At 43.4% G+C, this 22,840-nt stretch overlaps 1 protein-coding gene across 12 annotated transcripts in view; it reads right to left on the bottom strand.

Moving 5' to 3' along the window:
• Positions 1 to 2,058: 2,058 nt before the first annotated feature.
• LOC109868312 (AP2-associated protein kinase 1) overlaps positions 2,059 to 22,840 on the bottom strand; it is a 32,681-nt gene continuing 11,899 nt past the window's right edge. Inside the window, exons 11-21 of one of the 12 annotated variants that reach the window (XM_020457773.2) lie at positions 22,635 to 22,795; positions 20,270 to 20,665; positions 19,621 to 19,781; positions 19,276 to 19,505; positions 19,018 to 19,113; positions 18,348 to 18,440; positions 15,341 to 15,445; positions 14,940 to 15,041; positions 13,680 to 13,835; positions 13,303 to 13,413; positions 2,059 to 6,314 (exon numbers count right to left, since the gene is read on the bottom strand). In XM_020457773.2, coding sequence (XP_020313362.1) covers positions 5,542 to 6,314; positions 13,303 to 13,413; positions 13,680 to 13,835; positions 14,940 to 15,041; positions 15,341 to 15,445; positions 18,348 to 18,440; positions 19,018 to 19,113; positions 19,276 to 19,505; positions 19,621 to 19,781; positions 20,270 to 20,665; positions 22,635 to 22,795 — 2,384 coding nt within the window. In that variant the 3' untranslated portion in view covers positions 2,059 to 5,541. Of the gene's footprint in view, positions 6,315 to 9,173; positions 12,856 to 13,302; positions 13,414 to 13,679; positions 13,836 to 14,939; positions 15,042 to 15,340; positions 15,446 to 18,347; positions 18,441 to 19,017; positions 19,114 to 19,275; positions 19,506 to 19,620; positions 19,782 to 20,269; positions 20,666 to 22,634; positions 22,796 to 22,840 lie in introns of those variants that run through there. The other 11 variants (XM_031803285.1, XM_020457774.2, XM_031803290.1 and 8 more) reach the window with 11 other exon arrangements.

Raw genomic sequence — 22,840 nt, 5'->3', positions numbered from 1 at the left:
GTACCTGTGGATGTATTTCAAGGCCTACCTTCAAACTCAGTGCCTCTTTGCTTGACATCATGGGAAAATCAAAATATATCCGCCAGGACCTCAGAAACAAAATTATAGACCTCCACAAGTCTAGTTCATCCTTGGGGGCAATTTCCAAACGACTGACGGTACAACGTTCATCTGTACAAAAATAGTATGCAAGTATAAACACCATGGGACCACACAGCCATCATACCGCTCAGGAAGGAAACGCGTTCTGTCTCCTAGAGATGAACGTACTTTGGTGCGAAAAGTGCAAATCAATCCCAGAACAACAGCAAAAGAACTTGTGAATATGCTTGAGGAAACAGGTACAAACGTATCTATATCCACAGTAAAAACGAGTCCTATATTGACATAACCTGAAAGGCCGCTCAGCAAGGAAGAAGCCACTGTTCCAAAACCGCCATAAAAAAGCCAGACTACGGTTTGCAACTGCACATGGGGACAAAGATCGTACTTTGTGGAGAAATGTCCTCTGGTCTGATGAAACAAAAATAGAACCATTTGGCCATAATAACCATTGTTATGTTTGGAGGAAAAAGGGGGAGGCTTGCAAGCCGAAGAACACCATCCCAAACGTGAAGCACGAGGGTGGCAGCATCATGTTGTGGGGGTGCTTTGCTGCAGGAGAGACTGGTGCACTTCACAAAATAGGTTATCATGAGGAGGAAAATTATGTGGATATATTGAAGCAACATCTCCAGACATCAGTCAGGAAGTTAAAGCTTGGTCGCAAATGGGTCTTCCAAAATGGACAATGACCCCAATCATACTTCCAAAGTTGTGGCAAAATGGCTTAAGGAAAACATAGTCAAGGTATTGGAGTGGACATCAAAGACCTTACCTCAATCCTATAGAAAATGTGTAGGCAGAACTGAAAAAGTGTGTGCGAGCAAGGAGGCCAACAAACCTGACTCAGTTACACCAGCTCTTTCAGGAGGAATGAGACAAAATTCACCAAACTTATTGTGGGAAGCTTGTGGAAGGCTACCCAAAACATTTGACCGAAGTTAAACAATTTAAAGGCAATGCTACCTAATACTAATTGAGTGTATGTAAACTTCTGACCCATAGGGAATGTGATGAAAGAAAAAAGCTGGAATAAATAATTCTCTCTACTATTATTTCACATTCTTAAAATAAAGTGGTGATCCTAACTGACCTAAGACACAGAATTTTTACTAGATTTAATATCAGGAATTGTGGAAAAACTGAGTTTAAATGTAGTTGGCTACGGTGTATGTAAACTTCCGACTTCATCTGTACAACTGGTCTACTGCTACATGTGAGCCCCAATTGTCATAAAAATGTGTAATTCCACATATCAGTCCCAATTTATATACAGGTCTACACCTGTACTTCAGGTCCAAATCACACACGGTACCTAAAGTCTGCACCTGTGCTTGAATCCAATTAGTCAACTAAACCTGGCCTGAGCCAGAATACTCTAACTGTAAACCAAGTCTACCCCTGCACCTCAGCTCAAGTGCAAACCAGGTCTACACCTTTGACTGAGTCCCAATACTAATTTAAACCAGATCTACACCTCCATATCTCAGCCCAAATACCCATAAAAACCAGGTGTACACCTGTGGCTATGTCCCAGTACTCTGATAAACCAGGTCTATCCTTGTGAAAGAGATACTAAACACACCTATTGACATTATATATTTAAGTTATATTACACTAATTGAGTGTATGGGTCTACACATGGCCAATTCTCCCTGAAATAACACAATATGACATTTACAATTAAAATCATTGATTTAAATATATGTTTGGCTAATGGATAATGGTAAAATCATCTACAAGATCATCTTGATCATGTATATCCATTACCTAACTCAACTTCAATCTATTGAAAAATAAATAATCTGCTATGAATTTAGAGCCACTATATTTTCCCATTGGTCACAAATGTGACCACTAAGATATTTTCATATACCACGAGCATCAGGGATGCAATGTATCAAAAATGAAGGCACATGTAGACTAGACCCTTTAAAAATGACAGGTACAAGGACAATATTTGAACATTTCAACAATGTATTTGTTTTTTTTAAACAGTTGAATACAGACTTTTAGTACCAAATGTTTCTGTAAAAGTACACCTTGGAGATGAATGCTTGTGTTCTTGTGACCATTTTGAAAAATCGTATGAAACATCTCTGAATCACACTAGACACATTCATAATGCATAATATAATACTTATTTTTGATAAGTACAACGTTAACTTCTCTAGAGCCTGTAAAGTACAAACTTTTTCCCCCCACTATTGTGACTGATGGAATTAAAAGGGGTTAAATGAGCTATTATAGGACACAGAGACACAATCCTGTCGGGAGTGACCTCATATAGGCATGCCTGTGGCAAATCACAGCGCCAACGGCAACGAGCTAAACTAGGTGGCAGAGGGGCTGGAGGCAGTAAAAGCAAAGGCCAACTATGATGCCATAGAGCCCTGGCAGAGAAGGTTAGGCACTAGACTCACACACCCAAGGGAGCGCTGAGCCTCTGGCCTGCCCCTGGATCAACTCCTTCTGTGTGACAGACAGGTAGATCACTCTACTACCGCTATTTCTGTTGCAATGTCCTACATGGTGAGGGTGATGCTGAGAACGTCTGAAGCAATCAGAGATATAAAAGACTCTTCACTTCCATGGTGTAGAAGGACTACATTTGGTAAAATACCCTTCTGACCGATCACTCTGGATCCAAACAATTGAGTCATTAGTGGTAAGAATGCCACTTGACAGTGAGTACAATCACAAATGTGTAAATAAGCATATTGTTAACATGAATGTTTAATCAGATTGGTAGACATGTAAAGCGACTGAATAATAAGAAACAAGCAGCCTACTACATCATTTCATGAAAAATTCTTCATTCTGTTTACAGCACCGTGTGGACGTTAACAAAGCATTGACCAGGGAGGGTGTTGTTGAACAGTAATCACAGGTGAGAGCATCAGACTGCTGTGCTGTCCTCAACACCCCCTTCCTATGAATGGAACTTCATAGATCAATACCAGGAATAGACACACATCCAGAGTGAGAGAGATAACAGGAGAGCATATTAAATCCGTACAGCATTCGTCCAAATGACGCACACAAAGTGAGAGAGAAAAAAAATACGGCAACATGCGCCATCCATACAGTATTCATCGAATGTGGAACATTTGGAAAATGATACGTCAGAGGTTCCTAATCTGAAGTGCAATGTAAGGCACAACAAGGAAGTCTTTCATTTACGTCATCAATATTATGTGGCATATTATTAAATGTTTTGCCTTTGGGTGGTACATAGAGACTTTCCCTATGGTCTGTAGGGTGAAAAGGTTTGAGAATCATTGCTGTAAGTAGGTTATTATGCATTAAAGGGAAATAGGCGTACAATATACACTGAGTGTACAAAACATTAGGAACATCTGCTCTTTCCATGACACAGGCTGACCAGGGGATTCCAGGTGAAAGCAATGATCCCTCATTGATGTCACATATTAAATCCACATCAATCAGTGGGGAGGAGACGGGTTAAAGAAGGATTTTTAAGCCTTGAGACATGGATTGTGTATGTGTGCCATTCAGAGGGTGAATGGGCAAGACAAAATATTTAAGTGCCTTTGAACAGGATATGATAGTAGGGTCCAGGTGCACCGGTTTGTGTCAAGAACTGCAATGCTGCTGGGCTTTTCACACAACAGTTTCCCATATGTATCAAGAATTGTCCACCACCCAAAGGACATCCAGCCAACTTGACAACTGTGGGAAGCATTGGAGTCAACATGGGCCAGCATCAATGTTCTCTCAAAAATGTTTCATCATTGAGCAAATTTCTGCTGAGCGCAAACTTTAATGTGTATATTCTGTGCAACTTCCGGCACGCGTTTTCTGTGAACACTGACACTGTACCCGCTTTAGAAGTTAGTTTTAACAGTGGTCAAGTAGGCTACTGTGGCTATTTGATCATAATGTAGTCCTACAAAACAATGGGGAAAATGCATCCCAGAACATTTTAACATGGAAATAGCTGTTCTATCATTCAGCCTACAATAGCAGCCAATGTGTGGTGTTCACTTTGATATCAAAACAAGTTCATCTACCCATGACCGCTGATGCTGTAAACACAGTCCAGTTCAAAGGAATGGCACAGATACATATATGGCAATGGTCTATTTGCATATAGGCCTACTGCAGCTTTGATTGGTTATGCCGCACCGGTCTATGTAGAGTATGTGCCCGAGTCGTGCCTGTCAATGGAATAGAATCCTGCTCTGATGCGTTCTGCCAACAAACAAAATCTCTTGTAAAGTTAGTTTTGCATACTAAGTTTTGCATATTTAGTTTTGTTTCGAGATGTTGCATTGAAAGTTGCTAATATTGTGTTGATTTGATCACAATTCCCACAGTAAAGGGAAACAGTGATTGTGTTAACAGGGAAAACTAGAAAGTTGCAACTCAATATTAGGAAGGTGTTCCTAATGTTTGGAATACTCAGTGTCAAGCTGCTCTCTGTTGGCCTCCATATAACATTACTGTATGTTAGAGTGCATTTTGATCCATAGTAACTTACCAAGACATTCAAGTACAGCATAGAGACTCCTGCTATGGTTATGGACCAAAGCTAAGTATCCTTCACGATAAGCCTTTCCTCTTGCTGTTGACAACAGGTCTTTTTATAAAACATTTAAAGACCTGTTGACCTGTGAAGAAGGAAACTGCGTAAAACAGTTAAAAAGTATGGAGTAATAGAGGGAGAATATACACGTTTGACAGAGGTCAAATGTCACCAGCTCATCAGGCAAATACTCAACTGATGTAATTTAGAACTACCATATTATATCAAGTCGAACCATATAAACCCAATGTGATTTACACAACATTAGTATATTATTAACATGGTGTTGAAAACAATGTAAAAAATATATATATACAGTAAGTATACAAACACAAACCTTTAACAAATAAAACAAAATCCTTTGTTCTTCTTTTCCTTTTACACGGGAGATTTCTCAAATTCAGAAAGTGTAGATTGCCATTAGTACTTTTAAAGTGAAACGATCCTGGACAATCTTTATTTTCAATATAGTTTTAGCAGTTTGATGTGTCCTGGAAATCCTCATGAAATGCAAATGAAGTGCCGCAATCTACCAGTGTTTCATCTGAAGGCAAATCAGAAAGCTGAGGTAGAACGAGCGTGTAAAAAAACAAGTTGAATATGGGCAAGGTGGAGCGAGTCATGATTAATACTGCAATTGCACAGAAAAACAGTCAGTCTACCTATTACATCCTCAACAGAGGGAGCCAGATTAATCTAGATTGCACACTTACAAGAGGGCTGCTGGGACTGGGTTATGCCCCCCACAGGGGGAAAGAGCAGGGCTGGCCTGGGACAGACTTCCGCTGATAACCTCCCCCTTACGTGTAGGCACTAGATGGAGGCCAGCTTTGGCATTTGGTGTAGGGCCATATTTTGAATTTGGGGAGAGGGAAGGGGGGGTCCAGATATCAAGGCTTTCCCTGTTGGCATCTGGGGTGGAAGGGGGCCCTGACGAATGGATCCACTATAGCTCTGCCTCCAATGGTCCAGGAGTGCAGGGGGCCCACAGCCACCGAGCCCACAGCAGCCTGCTGCCCCACACTGGAGACCACTCGGTGGGCTGCGACAGGCTGCTGGGGTAGGGGGACCTCTGAGCACCGGGAGTACCTGGGCTGGGCCTGCCAGATGATGGGCCTAGGGGCAGCAACAGGTGTGAACAGGACCTTCCCCTGGACACTGGGATGTAAAAGACTATGGGGATGGTGGGTGTTTGGCTGAACCTGGCAGAGGGGCTGTTTGTTGGGCTGTGGAGGGTGGGAGACAGAGACAGCAGCCCCAGATATCTCATTCCTCTTCCCAAAGGGGGCCTGGAGGAAAGGATCAGATGGCAGAGCAGGCTTGTGGGCCAGAGGGAAAGGGGAATTGGTAAACACATCTCTCCCTTCTTTCCCTGCAATCCTGAAAGGGGCCTGCAGGAAGATATCAGGGGAGGGGACTGTGTGCTGCTGTGTAGGAGGTGAGAGACACTGGGACTGTTTCTGGCCAGGCTTGATTGGCTGGTCAGAGGACTTAGAAAGCAACGGGTGAGAGTTTGTCTCATCTGGGTACAGTGAGGGGGGAATGATGCTGCTGTGGGCAAAGGGAAGTCTCTGTCTGTGCTCCTCTTCAACAGCTGGTCCAGAGCTGTCGGTCCTGGAAGAACCTGGTAGTGTCTCACAGCTGCTAGGTTCCCTCTGCAGGTCTGTAGGGTACAGAGGACAACAGTCAGACTGACAGGCCGTTTAAATAAACCAGGATAGTCAACTAACATTCAAGTTCATTACACATTGTAATGACTAGTTTTGTTATGGTGTGCACAGAATGTGACAGAAAATGATATACAAATCTAAACATGATTTTACATACCATTCACATACACTAGTTACTTCTGTAATCGGCACTGAAAATCCAAATGTGTCAATTGAATTTCTGAATGGTAAGTCAAACAAGACCAGACAGGAGAGCAATCTGAAGCTGCCATTGCCCCTCAGAAAGTAGTGTGAGAACAGGGGAGTGGGGCAATCCTTTTCTGAGAACTAGCAAGCTCTAACAGATAAGATATTGATATTTCGAAATAAAACAAAATTGGGCGGGGAATGAACTCAGTAATACTTTAAAAGGTGTAAAACCAAATCGAAAGTGTCTTCATTTGATAATGGACATACAGTGCCTTCAGAAAGTATTCACACCACTTGACTTTTCACACATTTTGTTGTGTTACAGCCTGAATTTAAAATGGATTACATTTGGATTTTGTGTCACTGATCTACACACATTGTCTTGAGTCAATAAGTATTCAACACTTTTGTTATAGCAAAAGCCTAAATAAATTCAGGAGTAAAGATGTTGTGCAATAATAGTGGTTAACATGATCTTTGAATGACTACTTCATCTTTGTACCCCACACATACAGTTAACTGTAAGGTCCCTCAGTTGGGTAGTGAATTTCAAGCACAGATTCAACAACAAAAGACCAGTGTTTTCCAATGTCTCGCAAAGAAGGGCACCTATTGGTAGATGGGTAAAATTAAAGAAGATACTGAATATCCATTGGAGCATGGTGAAGTTATTACTTACACTTTGGATGGTGTATCAATACACACAGTCATGACAAAGATACAGGTGTCCTTCCTAACTCAGTTGCCGGAGAGGAAGGAAATTACTCAGGGATTTCCCCATGAGGCCAATGGTGATTTTAAAACAGTTACAGAGTTGAATGGTTGTGAAAGGAGAAAACTAAGGATGGATCAACAACATTGTAGTTACTCCACAATACTAACTTAGAGCTAAGCACAGGCAAAATCCTAGGGGAAAACTTGTTTCGCTTTGCTTTCCAACAGACACAGGAGCACACCAACCTGCATCACACTGCCTGCTGCTTCTGAAGCTAAGCAGGGTCGGTCCTGGTCAGTCCCTGGATGGGAGACCAGATGCTGCTGGAAGTGGTGTTCGAGGGCCAGTAGGAGGCACCCTTTCCTCTGGTCTAAAGAAATATTGCAATGCCCCAGGGCAGTGATTGGGGACGTTGCCCTGTGTAGGGTGCTGTCTTTTGGCTGGGACATTAAACGGGTGTCCTGACTCTCTGTGGTCACAAAAGATCCCATGGCACTTATCGTAGGGGTGTTAAACCCTGGCTAAATTCCCAATCTGGCCTTCACACCATCTTGGCCACCTAATCATCCCCTATAACTAATTGACTGTGTTCTCAGTCAATTTATAAGGTGAAATAACAGTTTTTTAAAAATGTACCTTTCAGCAAGACTAGAACACAAAGCCAAATATACACCTGAGTTGCTTGCCAAGATAACACTATGCCACTTAGGAACAATGACAGTTTTGCCTTGAAAATGGCTATCTAGCAATGATAAAACCAAAAGATTCTTCCACTTTGACAAGACAGATTGTGTGTAGATCGATTACAAATCCATTTTAATCCCACTTTGTAAGACAAAATATGGAAAAAGTCAAGGAGTGTGACTTGACTGTCTCCACCTCACTAATAATCACCAACATGAAAGCTTGACATTCAGGAATCATAGAAAATATGGAGATGACTATTTTCTGCAAATTTTGATGGCAAGAAAATATGACACATTTTCAGTGCGGCCCTCCAGACCTCATTGAAGACTGAATGAATGCAACCCTGGGCTAGAGTATGATATTTACAACAAAACCTACTTGAAATGTATTTATACGGAATGAAAATAATTTTTTTTAAACAATACATGATAAACAAGAGTTATAGAATCAGATAAAAATATGAACAGGATGGAGAAAAAAAAACCGAGTCGCATTGAACTCAGTGACATTTGATCAAAATATGTTTTGCAAAGGAACAAAATGAAAACAGATGGAAGGAAAATAATTCAATCATCCAAAGGGTTTGTAGGTTCTGTATGCAATTTTCCATGATAATAGTTATATTGATTGTGCCTCTCTTTAATAATAGGATATAAAAGAAAACTAATTGGTCCACAGTAAGGAAGAGACAGAGGGGCAAGCAGGCAGGCAGGCATGCATGCATTTCCAGAGGCAGTCTTACCTGTGCAGACAGGGAGCAGACAGAGAGCAGTGTTAGCTTGCAGTTCCAGAAGGGGAGGGTTAATGGGGTTTACCCCATTTTAAAAGAGTTAATATGACATGAGAGCCACCATGGAAATAAGTATATGTGTGTGAGTTCTTGTATACGAGTTATCCCTATCAAAATTCTAAGTGCGTGAATATATTCAAAGCAAGGATTAGGAATATTTTCCATCATATTTTCTCAAGAAACGATTAAATCAACTCTGAATGTCTTCTCCCAAACATGAGTAATTAAACCTCTGTGCATGTGTAAATAAGGTAAAAATAACTAGTGATTAATTTGCAGTACATGATTGAATTGATGGTACTTCAGTAGAAGCGTTTTGTTTTTTTAAAGACAACAGCTAGTTAAAATGTGTCGCCCCTCTCCCCCTGAATCAATCTCTCTGCCAATCCATTACGTTAACCACGACTGCCACTGTGAGGGTGTCAAATTCCCCCCCCCCCCCAGTCACTCAATCAATACTCCACACAACAGTACATTTACATGAATATGTTTATTCGACATCCCTTTCTTTGTAATTCTTTAGTTATCTCACAAAAATAGATTTGTGCACACAGAAATCACAGCTCTGACGCAGGATTGGGTGTCATAGAAACGGACAGGGATCCAGAACAACAGCTTTTTCCACTTTTTGCAAAAACAACAGGGTAACATGAAGGTTCTCGGTTTTTTACAACAACAAATGTAACTACCTGGAGGGCAAGACCTTTACAACAGCACAGTGGTGTCTACAGGAAGAAGCAAGGATTGCATAGGTCAATAGCCACATGAGTATCTATCTATCTATCTATCTGCAGATGGTGTGAGGGGGGAGGGGCTAAGATGTGAACTTCAGCCTTCCATTGGTTGCACATGTCTACAAAAGCCTGAGAAAGATGGGACACAACATTGGATTTCAGAATACTGTCGTTGCTTGGCATGCCTTGATTTCGAATACTGCAGTAGAGCAATTATCTGTAATTCCTTAAAGTGCCCAACAGCATAGCGAGCAGTCCTATCAGGGCGTGTATGTGGTGGTCGTGGAGTCCTGTGTAGTGCTTGCCCCTATGTCTGATACACAACCACTTCGTTACACACTTTGCAGTCGTGACAACATGATATGACGAGTCATTATTTCTTTCCGTTCACCATATTCAAATCAGATCACGGACTCCAGTGGTCCCACTCAAAAAGACACAGATGCTCTACTCTCAGATACAGTGGCTTGCTTCCTCTATAGGCAACAGAGTGACTCGGGGGCAATTCAAGACGGCCTGTGCTTTTCAATATGACGAACACCAACACCACTGTCGATGTCACTGTTTTTGCAGCGAGTTTAAACAACAACACAACCGCATCACATCCAACAACTCAGACTGGCTAGGAGTTACATTACTGTATGTCCACACATACACACACACACACACACACACACACACACCAATGACAACACTGTCTACCAACAAATCAGAACATTCAACAACACGGTCATGCTTCGATATGCATCTTTTTGATCATGTAAAATCTGTGCGGACAAAGCATGGAGTCGCAGCACTATTTCAGCGAAGACTGTAGTTCTGCCTTTGTACAGCGTGAGTAAGTATGGTACAGTATAAGACATGGTAAAGTTCCCTGTGTCGTGGTCCCATTGCACAACAAACCAGTTTGTTTATAATACAATCCTCCTTAGGTGAAGGCAAGTAAACAGATGCTACTTGGAAAAATCCTACCCAACCCTCAACAGATCAAAGCTAAGATTGTCATAACTGTATGTTTTTACTAATGTCACAATAGCAATCCGGGGAGAAATATGGCGAGAAACACATTCTCAAACACAGCTGCACAAACAGGAAAAACAATGAATTTCTTCTATAATAGTCATCTTAAGAATTATATTTATATATATATTATCCATCTTTATTTGTAGACTAATATTCAGTTCATACATTCATTCTCTAACACTATTCATACTCACATTTAATATTAGTTACATATGAAATAAATGTTTCTATATATTTTTTTTTCTTTTCTTTTCACAATGTAACGCTATGATGACACATGAAGAACAGAGCACATTTGACCAATGACTTTTTGAGGAACCAAAACGTAAAGACCACTGGGTCCGTGGGTATTGCAGGTAAACATACATTTACAGTATGTAGGGCCGATAAATGACTATGATATAGGGACCTATGTACACGTAGGAATGCACGTTTGCAGGGAATGATTGCGTGGGCACACACAGCCTGAAATGAAAGGGATGATATGGACTGTCTGTAAACATGTAGTCAGACTAAAGAGGGCAAGAAAAAATGAAAAACGAGAAAATAAATGCTTTCGAAAAGCATCAACGTTGTCAACGTGTAGCCGACTCCCTAGCCAAGCTCGTGTTTTCACATCTTAGCTTCTTCCTTTGGGAATGTTAACTCCGCATTTCTGTTCTTGTAGGCTTAAAGCCTTATGTTGGTGCGAACGTATTCACTTTTTGAGAAGAACTTACTCGCTCATTTCCACATATAAGGAAGGCTCAACCTCTGGAACATTTCCACATATAAGGAAGGCTCAACCTCTGGAACAGCTGGTGGACTGTTCCAGTCATTTTAGATCTGACAGCCCATCCATCCCGCCTGCAGGCTATGATACCTCATGCTAAGTACTAAAACACAAGCCCTGGCAACTAGGCCACTGAACAGGTAGATAATTAAATTGGCAGATATACCCTTGAAATAATTCTGTCTACAATATACAATAAATCAAACGGTGTGATATTGGTGTTACCAAATGTGCGCAAACAAATAATAATCCAAGTGAAACAACAGTGGAAAAAGGAGACAACACATCTACTTGTGCACCATAACAACGAGCCAACAACTACAAGAGTGGAGTTCTCTGGTTCCTTATAGGACACAATGCCGTGTGACTGGACACTGTTCCTAGACATACCAGAGACAGGAATAAAACATGGTGAAACATTCTACAGAAAGAAGAACTCTTGGATGAAGTTAGTGTGTCGTGAACACAAAAGGTAGAAGCAGCATGCCGTGACCTTGTTTGCCATGATGACCCCAGAAGGGCAAGAGAATATAAATGCTGTGAAAGCATGAAATGAGAGGGCAGAAGAAGAAAAGTGGTGGGCATGATGGGAATCAATATCAGAGGCTTGATGGGAATCAATACCAGAGGCTTGATGGGAATCAATACCAGAGGCACGATGGGAATCAATACCAGGGGCACGATGGGAATCAATACCAGGGGCACGATGGGAATCAATACCAGGGGCACGATGGGAATCAATACCAGGGGCACGATGGGAATCAATACCAGGGGCACGATGGGAATCAATACCGGGGGCACGATGGGAATCAATACCGGGGGCACGATGGGAATCAATACCAGGGGCACGATGGGAATCAATACCAGGGGCACGATGGGAATCAATACCAGGGGCACGATGGGAATCAATACCAGGGGCACGATGGGAATCAATACCAGGGGCACGATGGGAATCAATACCAGGGGCACGATGGGAATCAATACCAGGGGCACGATGGGAATCAATACCAGAGGCACGATGGGAATCAATACCAGAGGCACGATGGGAATCAATACCAGAGGCACGATGGGAATCAATACCAGAGGCACGATGGGAATCAATACCAGAGGCACGATGGGACTCAATACCAGAGGCACGATGGGAATAAATACCAGAGGCATGATGGGAATAAATACCAGAGGCATGATGGGAATAAATACCAGAGGCATGATGGGAATAAATACCAGAGGCATGATGGGAATAAATACCAGAGGCATGATGGGAATAAATACCAGAGGCATGATGGGAATAAATACCAGAGGCATGGGACAAACACGAACAGGACAATGGCCCAGTGTGTTTGGAATCACAGATGGAGTTTACATGGAACAAGCGTTAGTCACGGGAACGAATAGTGGAACGGGGGTGTAACAATTAATGGTGGGGTCTACTCTCCTCTCGAGCGTCACTACTTTTACCCCCCCCCCCCCCCCCCCCCCCCCCCACTCTCTCTCTATTTAGTTTCCCGGCTCCCCAGCGCCCTCTACAGGTCGATGAGCTGGTCCACCATGAGCAGGGAGCGGGCCAGGCTGGGCAGGCTGGATTCAGAGCTGCCACTGTTACTGCGAGAGTGGCCTCCTGAAACTGGCCGGACAGAGACGAGGGGGGCAGGGGGTGGGCCAGGGCGAAGCAGGGGGGAGGAAGGACAGGGAGAGAAAGCAGGGGAAGGAATAAAGAACAGACAGAGAAGCCAGGGAAAAGAGGAAGAGAAGATGCAGTTACAGAAGACAGAGAAAGACAGGAAGTAAGCGGAATTGCTCTCCACATACAATCTATGAGCGTCGTTAGAAGAAGGAATAACTACACACAGGGAGAATGGCTACTCAGATTAATCTAAGAGGGGAAGAGGAGCAGGGTTCAATTACACTACTGAGGACACTGACTGAAATCAATCCCAGAATTCATCTGACCATGGCTGAGGAACAGTAGGACATCATAATCTCAGAGTGTGGGACAAGGCCCACAAACCCATTCTCTGCCCTTCCTCCTGGCCCTGCATGAAGGCTGCCTTGAACACCACCCTGTCCTTACCTTGAGAGGAGGTTTTGGAGCCCATGACAGGGATGGGGTCAAACTCATCCTCGTTGCCCGTATCTGCACTTGGCACAGGCTCAAAGCCTGAGATCAGGAGATCAGAGGAGTCTGCAGAGGAGGAAGCCGGAGAAAGGAGGAAGGGGAGGTTAAGGTGTTAAGAAGGAATAAGAAATGGCCGAAATAGAGATAAAGGAGGAATAGGAGGCGGTGTCGCGCAGCTACAGAGGTTCAGAGTTAGAATGCAAGTCAGTAGAGCCTGCTAGCGTAGTTGTGCCTAGAGCTAGCCTCTTAACAGGGATAACCAAATGAGTTGTTCCTACGGGACACATCACGTTTAAACGGGAGCACAGTTCGGGCTTGTGGGTGTGTCTTACCTGCCAACAGCTGGGTGCAACTCGCAGATACCAGGTCAAACTCATCCAGAACAGACCCAGTGCCAGTGGAAGCGGGAACAGAGGAGAGAGAGGAGGCTCCAGAGGGGGGAGAGATGAGAGAGCAGCCCAGCAGAGTGTCTTCCCCAAGCAGGGGGTCTGGGGGAGGGAGGGCAGAGGAGGCGAGAGTTAGACAAGGTAACAGGAATTGTTAGTTAGTTTAGTAAAACATTTTAAAGCACCAAGGACAAAGTATGAATAATACTATACATGTTCCTAGTAGCACTTATTAAAGGCTCAGCGCAGTCAAAATTCTGTTTTGCCTGTGTTTTGTATCATATTGTACAACAGCTGATGAAACGAACACTGTAAAAGTGTGAGCAAATTTGATCAGTGTTATTCCGGAGGGTTGCTGGTTGTATACAATCTACATAGGACCTTCTAACCAGTAGGTTTGCATGGGCGGGAGTTTTGGCTTTCCATGGTGATGTCACCATGTGATAAATTGGTTAATAGACCGATAACAAAGAACGTTCTAAACCTCTCTGCCAATAACAGCTAGTTTTCAGTTTCCCCTTCCCCACCCACGCTATTCCCAGACAGTCCTAGCAAAATTCTTGCTTGAGATTTTTGGGGGGGCAAAAAAAAGCTATTTTCGCCATACTGATATAAAAATGGAATGTATGGTAATAGAGGCACTACACATCTAAGTATCCAACCGTAAGTGAGTCATTGTTCTATGCCCTGTCCAGTAATAAGCCGACACAGATGTGATGTGTATTTTTGCTTGCATCATCAAATCATTCAACAAAGCCCCTGGTGATGCAATTACAGAGCCCTGCATGACATACACAGCATAATAAACGTCCCAATTCTCAAAGAAACAGAACAACATCATCTGTTTGTCACAGAGTTGAAGTGGGCCTATGCTTTTTCATTTCAATTAGCCATTTTATTTCATGTCAGTTTGAATCAGAACATTGGTTGTGAATGACATGTTAGTAGTAACTGGACTAACCAGGCTAATAATAGACAAACACTCCAAATATCAATCCACTCTGGTCATTGTACTCAATGGCTTCATTCCATCCTCTGAAAACCTTACACAATGACCCAATTCCATTGTGGAGCTGGTATTATCAGTAAAAATGTCAACCTAAACCTTTTTGTTTCCTCGGATCTAAATCATCATCTTCTACTGTTGCATTGTATTCTGGGAACATCTAGATTGTGTGTCGTCTTGCCTGTGAGACAGAAACTAACCAGGAAGCAGTGCAGAGTCTGTCTCAGACTGGGACACAGGAGCTTCCAGACCAGGGATGAGAAAGTCCAGACTCACCAGAGACTCCTCTATTGGACCCACTACTGTACACGTAGAGAGAGAGAGAGGGAAGAGAAGGCGAGCGGGAAGCAGAGAAAGGGAGGAGGAGAACAAGGAAGGGAGGAGACAGGGAGGAGGAGAACAAGGAAGGGAGGTGGAGACAGGGAGAAAGTGAGGGATTAAGAGGACACCCACAAGAGAACAAAATAAGATAAACACAGGGCAGATAGAGAACATTGCCCATGGAGCATTCAATGGAAAACCTTGACTTTTGGAGAGCAATGTAAAAGTGGGTAAAGTTGTGAAATCTCCAGGAGAGGCTGAAAGACAAAGTACTTTTTACCATTGACAGCCTCCTCCATAGTTCCACTAAAAGGATCAGCCATGGACAGGAGGTCAGGGAGCAGGAGGTGCGTATCTGGGGACTTCAGTCCCTCAATAAGCTTCTCTATAGGCCCAGAGAGAAAAGAATAGCGAGGAGGAGAAAATGGAGAGAGTGTGAGAGAGAACAGTAAGAAAAAGTGAGAGGCAGTATTACTCCATCTAGCGAGTACAGCATTACATTTAGTCATGGCCAGGACAGCAAACACCATCAAATTGAGCAGTGCAAGTGAGGATGGAGAAAAGGGGTGAAGAGAGAGAGAGAGAGATGAGAAGAGGGTGAAGGACAAGTGATGAATAGAAAGGAGGAAATGCTATAGGGAATGTGGGAGGATGGGTGTTCAATGCGGGCAAATGATGGCACAGCTCCAGCACATCATGTGATGGAAGTATAGAGACCACAATATCGTATTTACATTTATTTATTTGTTTTTAAATATAGGCCTATGTACATTTTCTGGAACTAATCTACTCCAAAGATGCACTCCGTGGATCCTCCAAGCCTGCGTCACCCATTATTGGCAGAGAATGTACAGAACAACATAATTTATCGCTTACGTATAGGCCTATACAACTACTACAACTATGACCACACTCAATCCACACATATCATTAAGGGCCATTTCCTGGTATAGTGTAAACAGTAGCACCGCAGTTCATGGGGAGCCAATGAAGGAACATTGCTGATTAATTCATATTTACATTTGAGTAATTTAGGAGACGCTCTAATCCAGAGTGATTTACAGTAGTGAGGGCATAGTTTTTAAAAACGTTTTTCGTACTGGTCACCCGTGGGAATCAAACCCCCAACCCTGGTGTGACATGTTTGGGGCGCCAGGTAGCCTAGTGGTTAGGGCGTTGGGTCAGTAACCGAAAGGTTGCTTGATCGAGTCCCCGAGCTGACAAGATAAAAATCCGTCGTTCTGCCCCTGAACAAGGCAGTTAACCCACTGTTCCTAGGCCTGTTCCTAGGCCGTCATTGTAAATAAGAATTTGTTCTTCACCGACTTGCCTAGTTAAATAAAGGTTAAATAAAAAAATGTGCCATGCTCTACCAACTGGGTCACACGAGTGGCCACTAGTGTCCCCTAGCTCCAAATATGAGATGTAATGATATGACAATCTATTCCAGTCAGTAGTGATTGAGAGCCCCCATGGAGATTGTCTACCATGGTAATTACTGTACATGATCAATATTGATGTTGTTTTAATCAATAGAAGCCCTAAAAAAAACCTCAAAGTTTTCAATTGTTAAATTAAGCTATTGACTTTTTCATTAGTTTTGAAGGGTTTTGTAAATCGATTATGTTGATAAATAAACGCAACAAAAATAGTAGAAAATGTTTGTTTTTTAACTTACCAGTGGCTTAAACAAAAAAGAGATAAAGAAATGAGAAAATTGATCAAATAGGTTGGGGATGAATTCATTGATTACAGATGGATAAGACAAAGGTGATAACAGAATGACATATTAGGACAAAGAAGCAAGAGACAAAGGTGATAACAGAATGACATATTAGGACAAAGAAGCAAGAGACAAAGGTGATAACAGAATGACATATTAGGACAAAGAAGCAAGAGACAAAGCTACATAGAGGAAATAATCTCTCCCTACAGGAGAGCAAGAGGTTCTTCTAGGGCAAAGAAACGGTTTGCTTGAGGAACCGCTCACATTGAAGAAGCGTTTTTATATCAGCTTTCATTCCACTACATTCCAACAGGCCAGTTCAAATGCATTTAGAATTAGTACTCTCAAAGCAAAAGAGATGTTTGTTCACACAGCCACATAAACCCAAAATGTTACTTTCACACCAGATGAATAAAAAGGTCACACAGAGAGCGCTAGCTAGTAGCTACATCCACTAGCTGGGGTTAACCCCAAAGACCACTCTCTGCACACCAGGTTCTCACAACACAAGCCACACCGGTCTCTCCGCTATGTACTTACAGCTGAGCCAGTGGACTGTCACGGACCAAGGTACAGAAAACAAGTCCACTACAGCCCCTTAAACTGGGGGGGGGAGCACTGTACATCAGTGCTAGCAACGTGACTAGCAGTACTTTGGCTTCCTTAGAACAAAATGCCACGTTACAATTTGAAGTGCTGCAATATTTGGGGCTTTATTTAAGGCCGAATCAAGAAAAGAGGAGGCTTTGAAAGGTTTTTGAGAACCACTAAGTAGAACAGTCCAGGGTTGCCATGACCACTAATTGTGTGTGGATACCTAGGGTGCCTTCGTAAATTAACTCTGGACCGTTTGTAAATTCAGAGCGTTTTGCTCACGGAGCTCAGGGTGCATATTGGAGACACTGGCCCGAGGAGTAAGGTTGATCAGAGTGTTCTGACCTCACAACAGCAGTCAAGCACCGAAGCTAACTAGCTAGCTACTTTTAGACACACAGAGAGAGATCACTCTAACCATTTTACTCACCATAGCAGAGCTGGTTAGACTGTTTTCATGTCATTATTATTATTTTATTTTAAATGTATGTCAGTTAAGAACAAGTCAGTTAAGAACAAATTCTTATTTACAATGACGGCCTACCGGGGAATAGTGGGTTAACTGCCTGGTTCAGGGGCAGAACGACAGATTTTTACCTCGTCAGCCCAGGGATTCGACCTAGCAACCTTTCGATTACTGGCCCAACGCTCTAACCACTAGGCTACCTGCCACCCCTAGAGGGTTATTCCTTGTAACGGTGTTACTGGCAACAATTTAATAGAGTTTTTAGTCAATGTTTACTGGCACCTGTCCTAACAGACACGTTGTTCGTAAATTCATTAACTATTCTGTGCTCTAGCACTCTCAAACCAGAGAGCTCTGAACTTAAAGTAGATTCCCAGATTGAATTTACAAACACACCCTAATTCTGGTCTTACAAGTTGACAATAGATTGCCAGCATCACAGTATGTCATGTTGATACACGAGCTAAGTGATTTGGAGTATAGAAAAGGACACTTCCTTACCTGGAGTGTCTGAGAGTGCTAGGATGCTGAACGGGACCGGAACAGTCAAAGACTCTCCTGTATCCAGGCCAAGGAGGTCTTCAGATTGCTCTACTTGTACAGTAGCAAGGCGGGGGGGGAAACAGACACACTAATGAACACTTCAGAGGGACACAAAGTACGGCATGTCCATCCCCGTCTGATTAGAAGAAGATATGAAGGAGCATGGAGAGCTCAAGGCAAAGAGACAATGTTGACTTGGAAAGTTATTCAGTGAAGAACATCCCATTAAATGGCTAGCTAGGGATTTGAGCATACAGAGTTAATGAAAGCTTTCAGATTGAACGCTAAGACATTTCTAAGGGCCATTGATGAGGTCACAGAGAGGACCATTCACTCAGCAGGAATATAGAAGTACTTATCAACTTCTACTGTCCTCCAAGAGCTGCTGAATTTTCTCTTCAGTTTGCTCCTCATTTCATGAGAGTTGGGTAGTAAACAGAGTTCTCTTCCCTTATGGCCATAGAATGACATAGAACAGTGTGTTATAGGATTTCTATGGGTATGTCACCGTAGCTGTTTAATGGAGGATAGAGGAAGTGATTGCGATAGGAAGAACAAAGGAGCTATGGGAATATCTGAGAGATATACAGTAGGGAGATATGAGTGATGGAGATGAGAAGGGTCTCACCAGCAGGTTGGTGGGCTGTTTCCCCAGGGGAGGAGACCTCCAGCAGGCCAGGTATCAGGTCCTCTATGGGGGCCGTCTCCACCCCTGCAGACACGTCTAACAGCGAAAAAGACAAAGTTACTTGTACTGCAGCTTTATCTAGTTGGAAATACTATTACTGCAGAGGATATATTACAAATGAGGTATAATAATATACTTTTAGCTCCCATCTCTTAGAATTATGAACACATTATTTCACACACGTGCGCACAGCCTTACCATCAGCCTGTTCGTCAACCAAGTCCTTGTTAATCAGATGCTCCGCACTGAGATTGGAGAAGTCATCATCACCAAAAGGGTTCCAGGCGGGCTGACTGAGGGAGCCGATGAGAGGGCCAGGGGCAGAGGCAGGGGAAGGGGAAAAGGCAGCAAAGTTGCCATCCTGGGCTGGTTCACACATACTCTGCTGAAGGGACTGGGTAGAATTGGGTGGAATTGTACCAACAGATCTGGAAAAACACAAAAAAGGCCGGAACAGGTCATCTTGTTGTTACACATTCAAAAATAAATATATTTAATTAAGGCTGATATGTCAGGTGATGATGTAATTTCTCCATATCTTACATTAACTGGTTGAGGCCATCTTCTGCTGTGGCCTCTTGCAGTGGCTGGGTGGAGTCACTTCCAGGTAGCCCACCGACCGAATTCTGGGTAAAGTCACTCGGGGTGTGCTCTGCAGCCTTTGGAGAGTGGGGCGGAGTCTTGGACAGAGCAGGAAGAGAAGTCTGGAGTGACAGAGAGAGAGAGAGAGAGAGAGAGGAAGAAACAGATCATCTAAACAACACAAATAGGGGGAAGAAGAGGATACTCATTTTAAAGAACTAAACCCAATAACACTCACTAATGAATAACTGTCAATGTCAAATACATACAACACAAAAGAAAATGAGGCGAACAAAGTAAAATAATAACAATTAAAGTGAAAATAATGGACTGGCAAAAAGGTCAAACAGAAGTCTATCACACCAAAATGAGGATAATTCAAACATTCGCAAGGATTGCAATGGATTTCGCAGGGGGTTTTAAGGAACTAAGAGAACAACACTCAAATGAGCAAAACCGAAAAGACAGGAAAACGATGAAGGCTGATGGCATTGCCATGACGATGGATGGCTGGGTGAAACAACGGATGGCCTGGTGTCACTTTCAAGCAAGCTTGGAGTGTGTCTGACAGCTCAGGGAGCAGACTCGTTGCAGGCTGCAGGTATGTTACCGTCTCTGTCTCAGCTGTGTTCTGACTGGTTTTAGCAGGGATGGACTGGGCCTGGACAGGTGGCTGCTGGGTCACTGGTTGTAGAGGAACTGGTTGTAGAGGAACTGGTTGCTGCTGAGCTGTAGGCTGCTGTGCAGCCGGAGGTTGGACTGGAGTGGGCTGAGCGGTTGGCTGCTGCTGGGTCTGGCTCTGGCCGGCCTGCTTACGACGTGCTGGGGCTTTGGGTGGGGCTGGGCTAGACGGGACCTGGGTCTTCTGGGGGGTGGGACTGGCCAGCGAGGGAGGCACGGCCTGTAGTGGGGCGCTCGGGGCCTCCGTCTTGGCCTGCACAGGTGGGACTCCTCCCCCTGCTGCGGTGACTGCTGCCGCGATTGGCTGCTGCTGCAGTTGCCCTGGCTACCACACAAAGACGGACGACAGCACACAGTGTCAACAAACCATGACAATGATGACAAAGCTGCTTTACACACAGACAACACAGCGTGCCACTAAGAATACATGTGGCTGTTATCGTGGGTTCAGAACGATACATATAACACCGGCGAACTGCCTTCCCTACCTAAAAACTAAGGACACCATACGCCTTCCCTACCTAAAAACTAAGGACACCATACGCCTTCCCTACCTAAAAACTAAGGACACCATACGCCTTCCCTACCTAAAAACTAAGGACACCATACGCCTTCCCTACCTAAAAACTAAGGACACCATACGCCTTCCCTACCTAAAAACTAAGGACACCATACGCCTTCCCTACCTAAAAACTAAGGACACCATACGCCTTCCCTACCTAAAAACTAAGGACACCATACGCCTTCCCTACCTAAAAACTAAGGACACCATACGCCTTCCCTACCTAAAAACTAAGGACACCATACGCCTTCCCTACCTAAAAACTAAGGACACCATACGCCTTCCCTACCTAAAAACTAAGGACACCATACGCCTTCCCTACCTAAAAACTAAGGACACCATACGCCTTCCCTACCTAAAAACTAAGGACACCATACGCCTTCCCTACCTAAAAACTAAGGACACCATACGCCTTCCCTACCTAAAAACTAAGGACACCATACGCCTTCCCTACCTAAAAACTAAGGACACCATACGCCTTCCCTACCTAAAAACTAAGGACACCATACGCCTTCCCTACCTAAAAACTAAGGACACCATACGCCTTCCCTACCTAAAAACTAAGGACACCATACGCCTTCCCTACCTAAAAACTAAGGACACCATACGCCTTCCCTACCTAAAAACTAAGGACACCATACGCCTTCCCTACCTAAAAACTAAGGACACCATACGCCTTCCCTACCTAAAAACTAAGGACACCATACGCCTTCCCTACCTAAAAACTAAGGACACCATACGCCTTCCCTACCTAAAAACTAAGGACACCATACACCTTCCCTACCTAAAAACTAAGGACACCATACACCTTCCCTACCTAAAAACTAAGGACACCATACACCTTCCCTACCTAAAAACTAAGGACACCATACGCCATTGCTTGTGTATTTGTCATAAAATCGGAGACTGTAAAACATGTCATCTCATGAAAATGTAAAGGGGAACCATTGTGTGGTACAGTCTTTGGTCCATTTTCATCTTTGCTCACTTCTTCTCTGTTTTGTCAACAGTTTGGTCAACAGCACTTGACTCACCTTTCCTAAGCTTGTTCCATGACACAGTCTATACAAAGGGTGACTGAACAATAACCCAACCTTGAGCAGCAACTCGCCTTACAGATGGTATAAGTGTCCTGAATTCACTAAGCAACAAAATCCTACACATTTTCTACATTTCTTTGAAATATTTTTTTTCTGACCCATTAGAGTGTAAAGAGGAACATTTTCATTCAAATGGTTTTTTAGCAATTATATTAACACATTTGTGTAAAAAAAAAAAAAGAAAAAAAAAATGTGGTTTGTACTGTTAATTCTTTAAAAACTTCCAGATCCTCAGAGCTCTATGGAGGAAACTCACGTCATCCACCACCAACATGGAAGCACCCACCTGGCGATGGCAGTTATTTTTGTACCAGAAAGCTTATAACTATCACAATGCAAATTAGAAATCTTCAGTATCTGTGGTCGCTTCTCAGAGCAGGAATGCTGATTTGAGACCAGTTTTTCCTTTTCAATAACAATAAATAAGATTACGTCATGGACAGGGGGGACCTGATCCTAGATAAGCACTCATTCTGAAACATTGCATCCCTGAGAATAGTCAACATCCACTTTCTGCCAACGCTGCTAAGAGTGGGATCGACCAGACCCACCACTGCTTGACTTCAGGAGACAAGCCAGCAGTGGGATGCAGGGTGGTATGGCTGTGGGCTTGGGTGGCTGCCTGACTTTACCTGCTTCTGCTGAGCACCAGCTTGGGGCTTTCCACCCAGCTGAAGTGTGGCCTGACTAGGAGGGTTCTGTGAACGGCCGGTCACTGGCTGAGGCAGAGCTGTGATCTGTGCCTTCTGTGATTGGAGGGCTGCCGCTTGCTGGGCAAGGTTTAAGTTGACTCCTGCAAGGAGTACAGAATCTGGTTACTATACAAGCCATGAAACAA

Source organism: Oncorhynchus kisutch, linkage group LG23 (assembly GCF_002021735.2).
Source record: "Oncorhynchus kisutch isolate 150728-3 linkage group LG23, Okis_V2, whole genome shotgun sequence".
NCBI classification, from domain to species: domain Eukaryota; kingdom Metazoa; phylum Chordata; class Actinopteri; order Salmoniformes; family Salmonidae; genus Oncorhynchus; species Oncorhynchus kisutch.
This window is presented reverse-complemented; position numbering and strand designations above follow the sequence as displayed.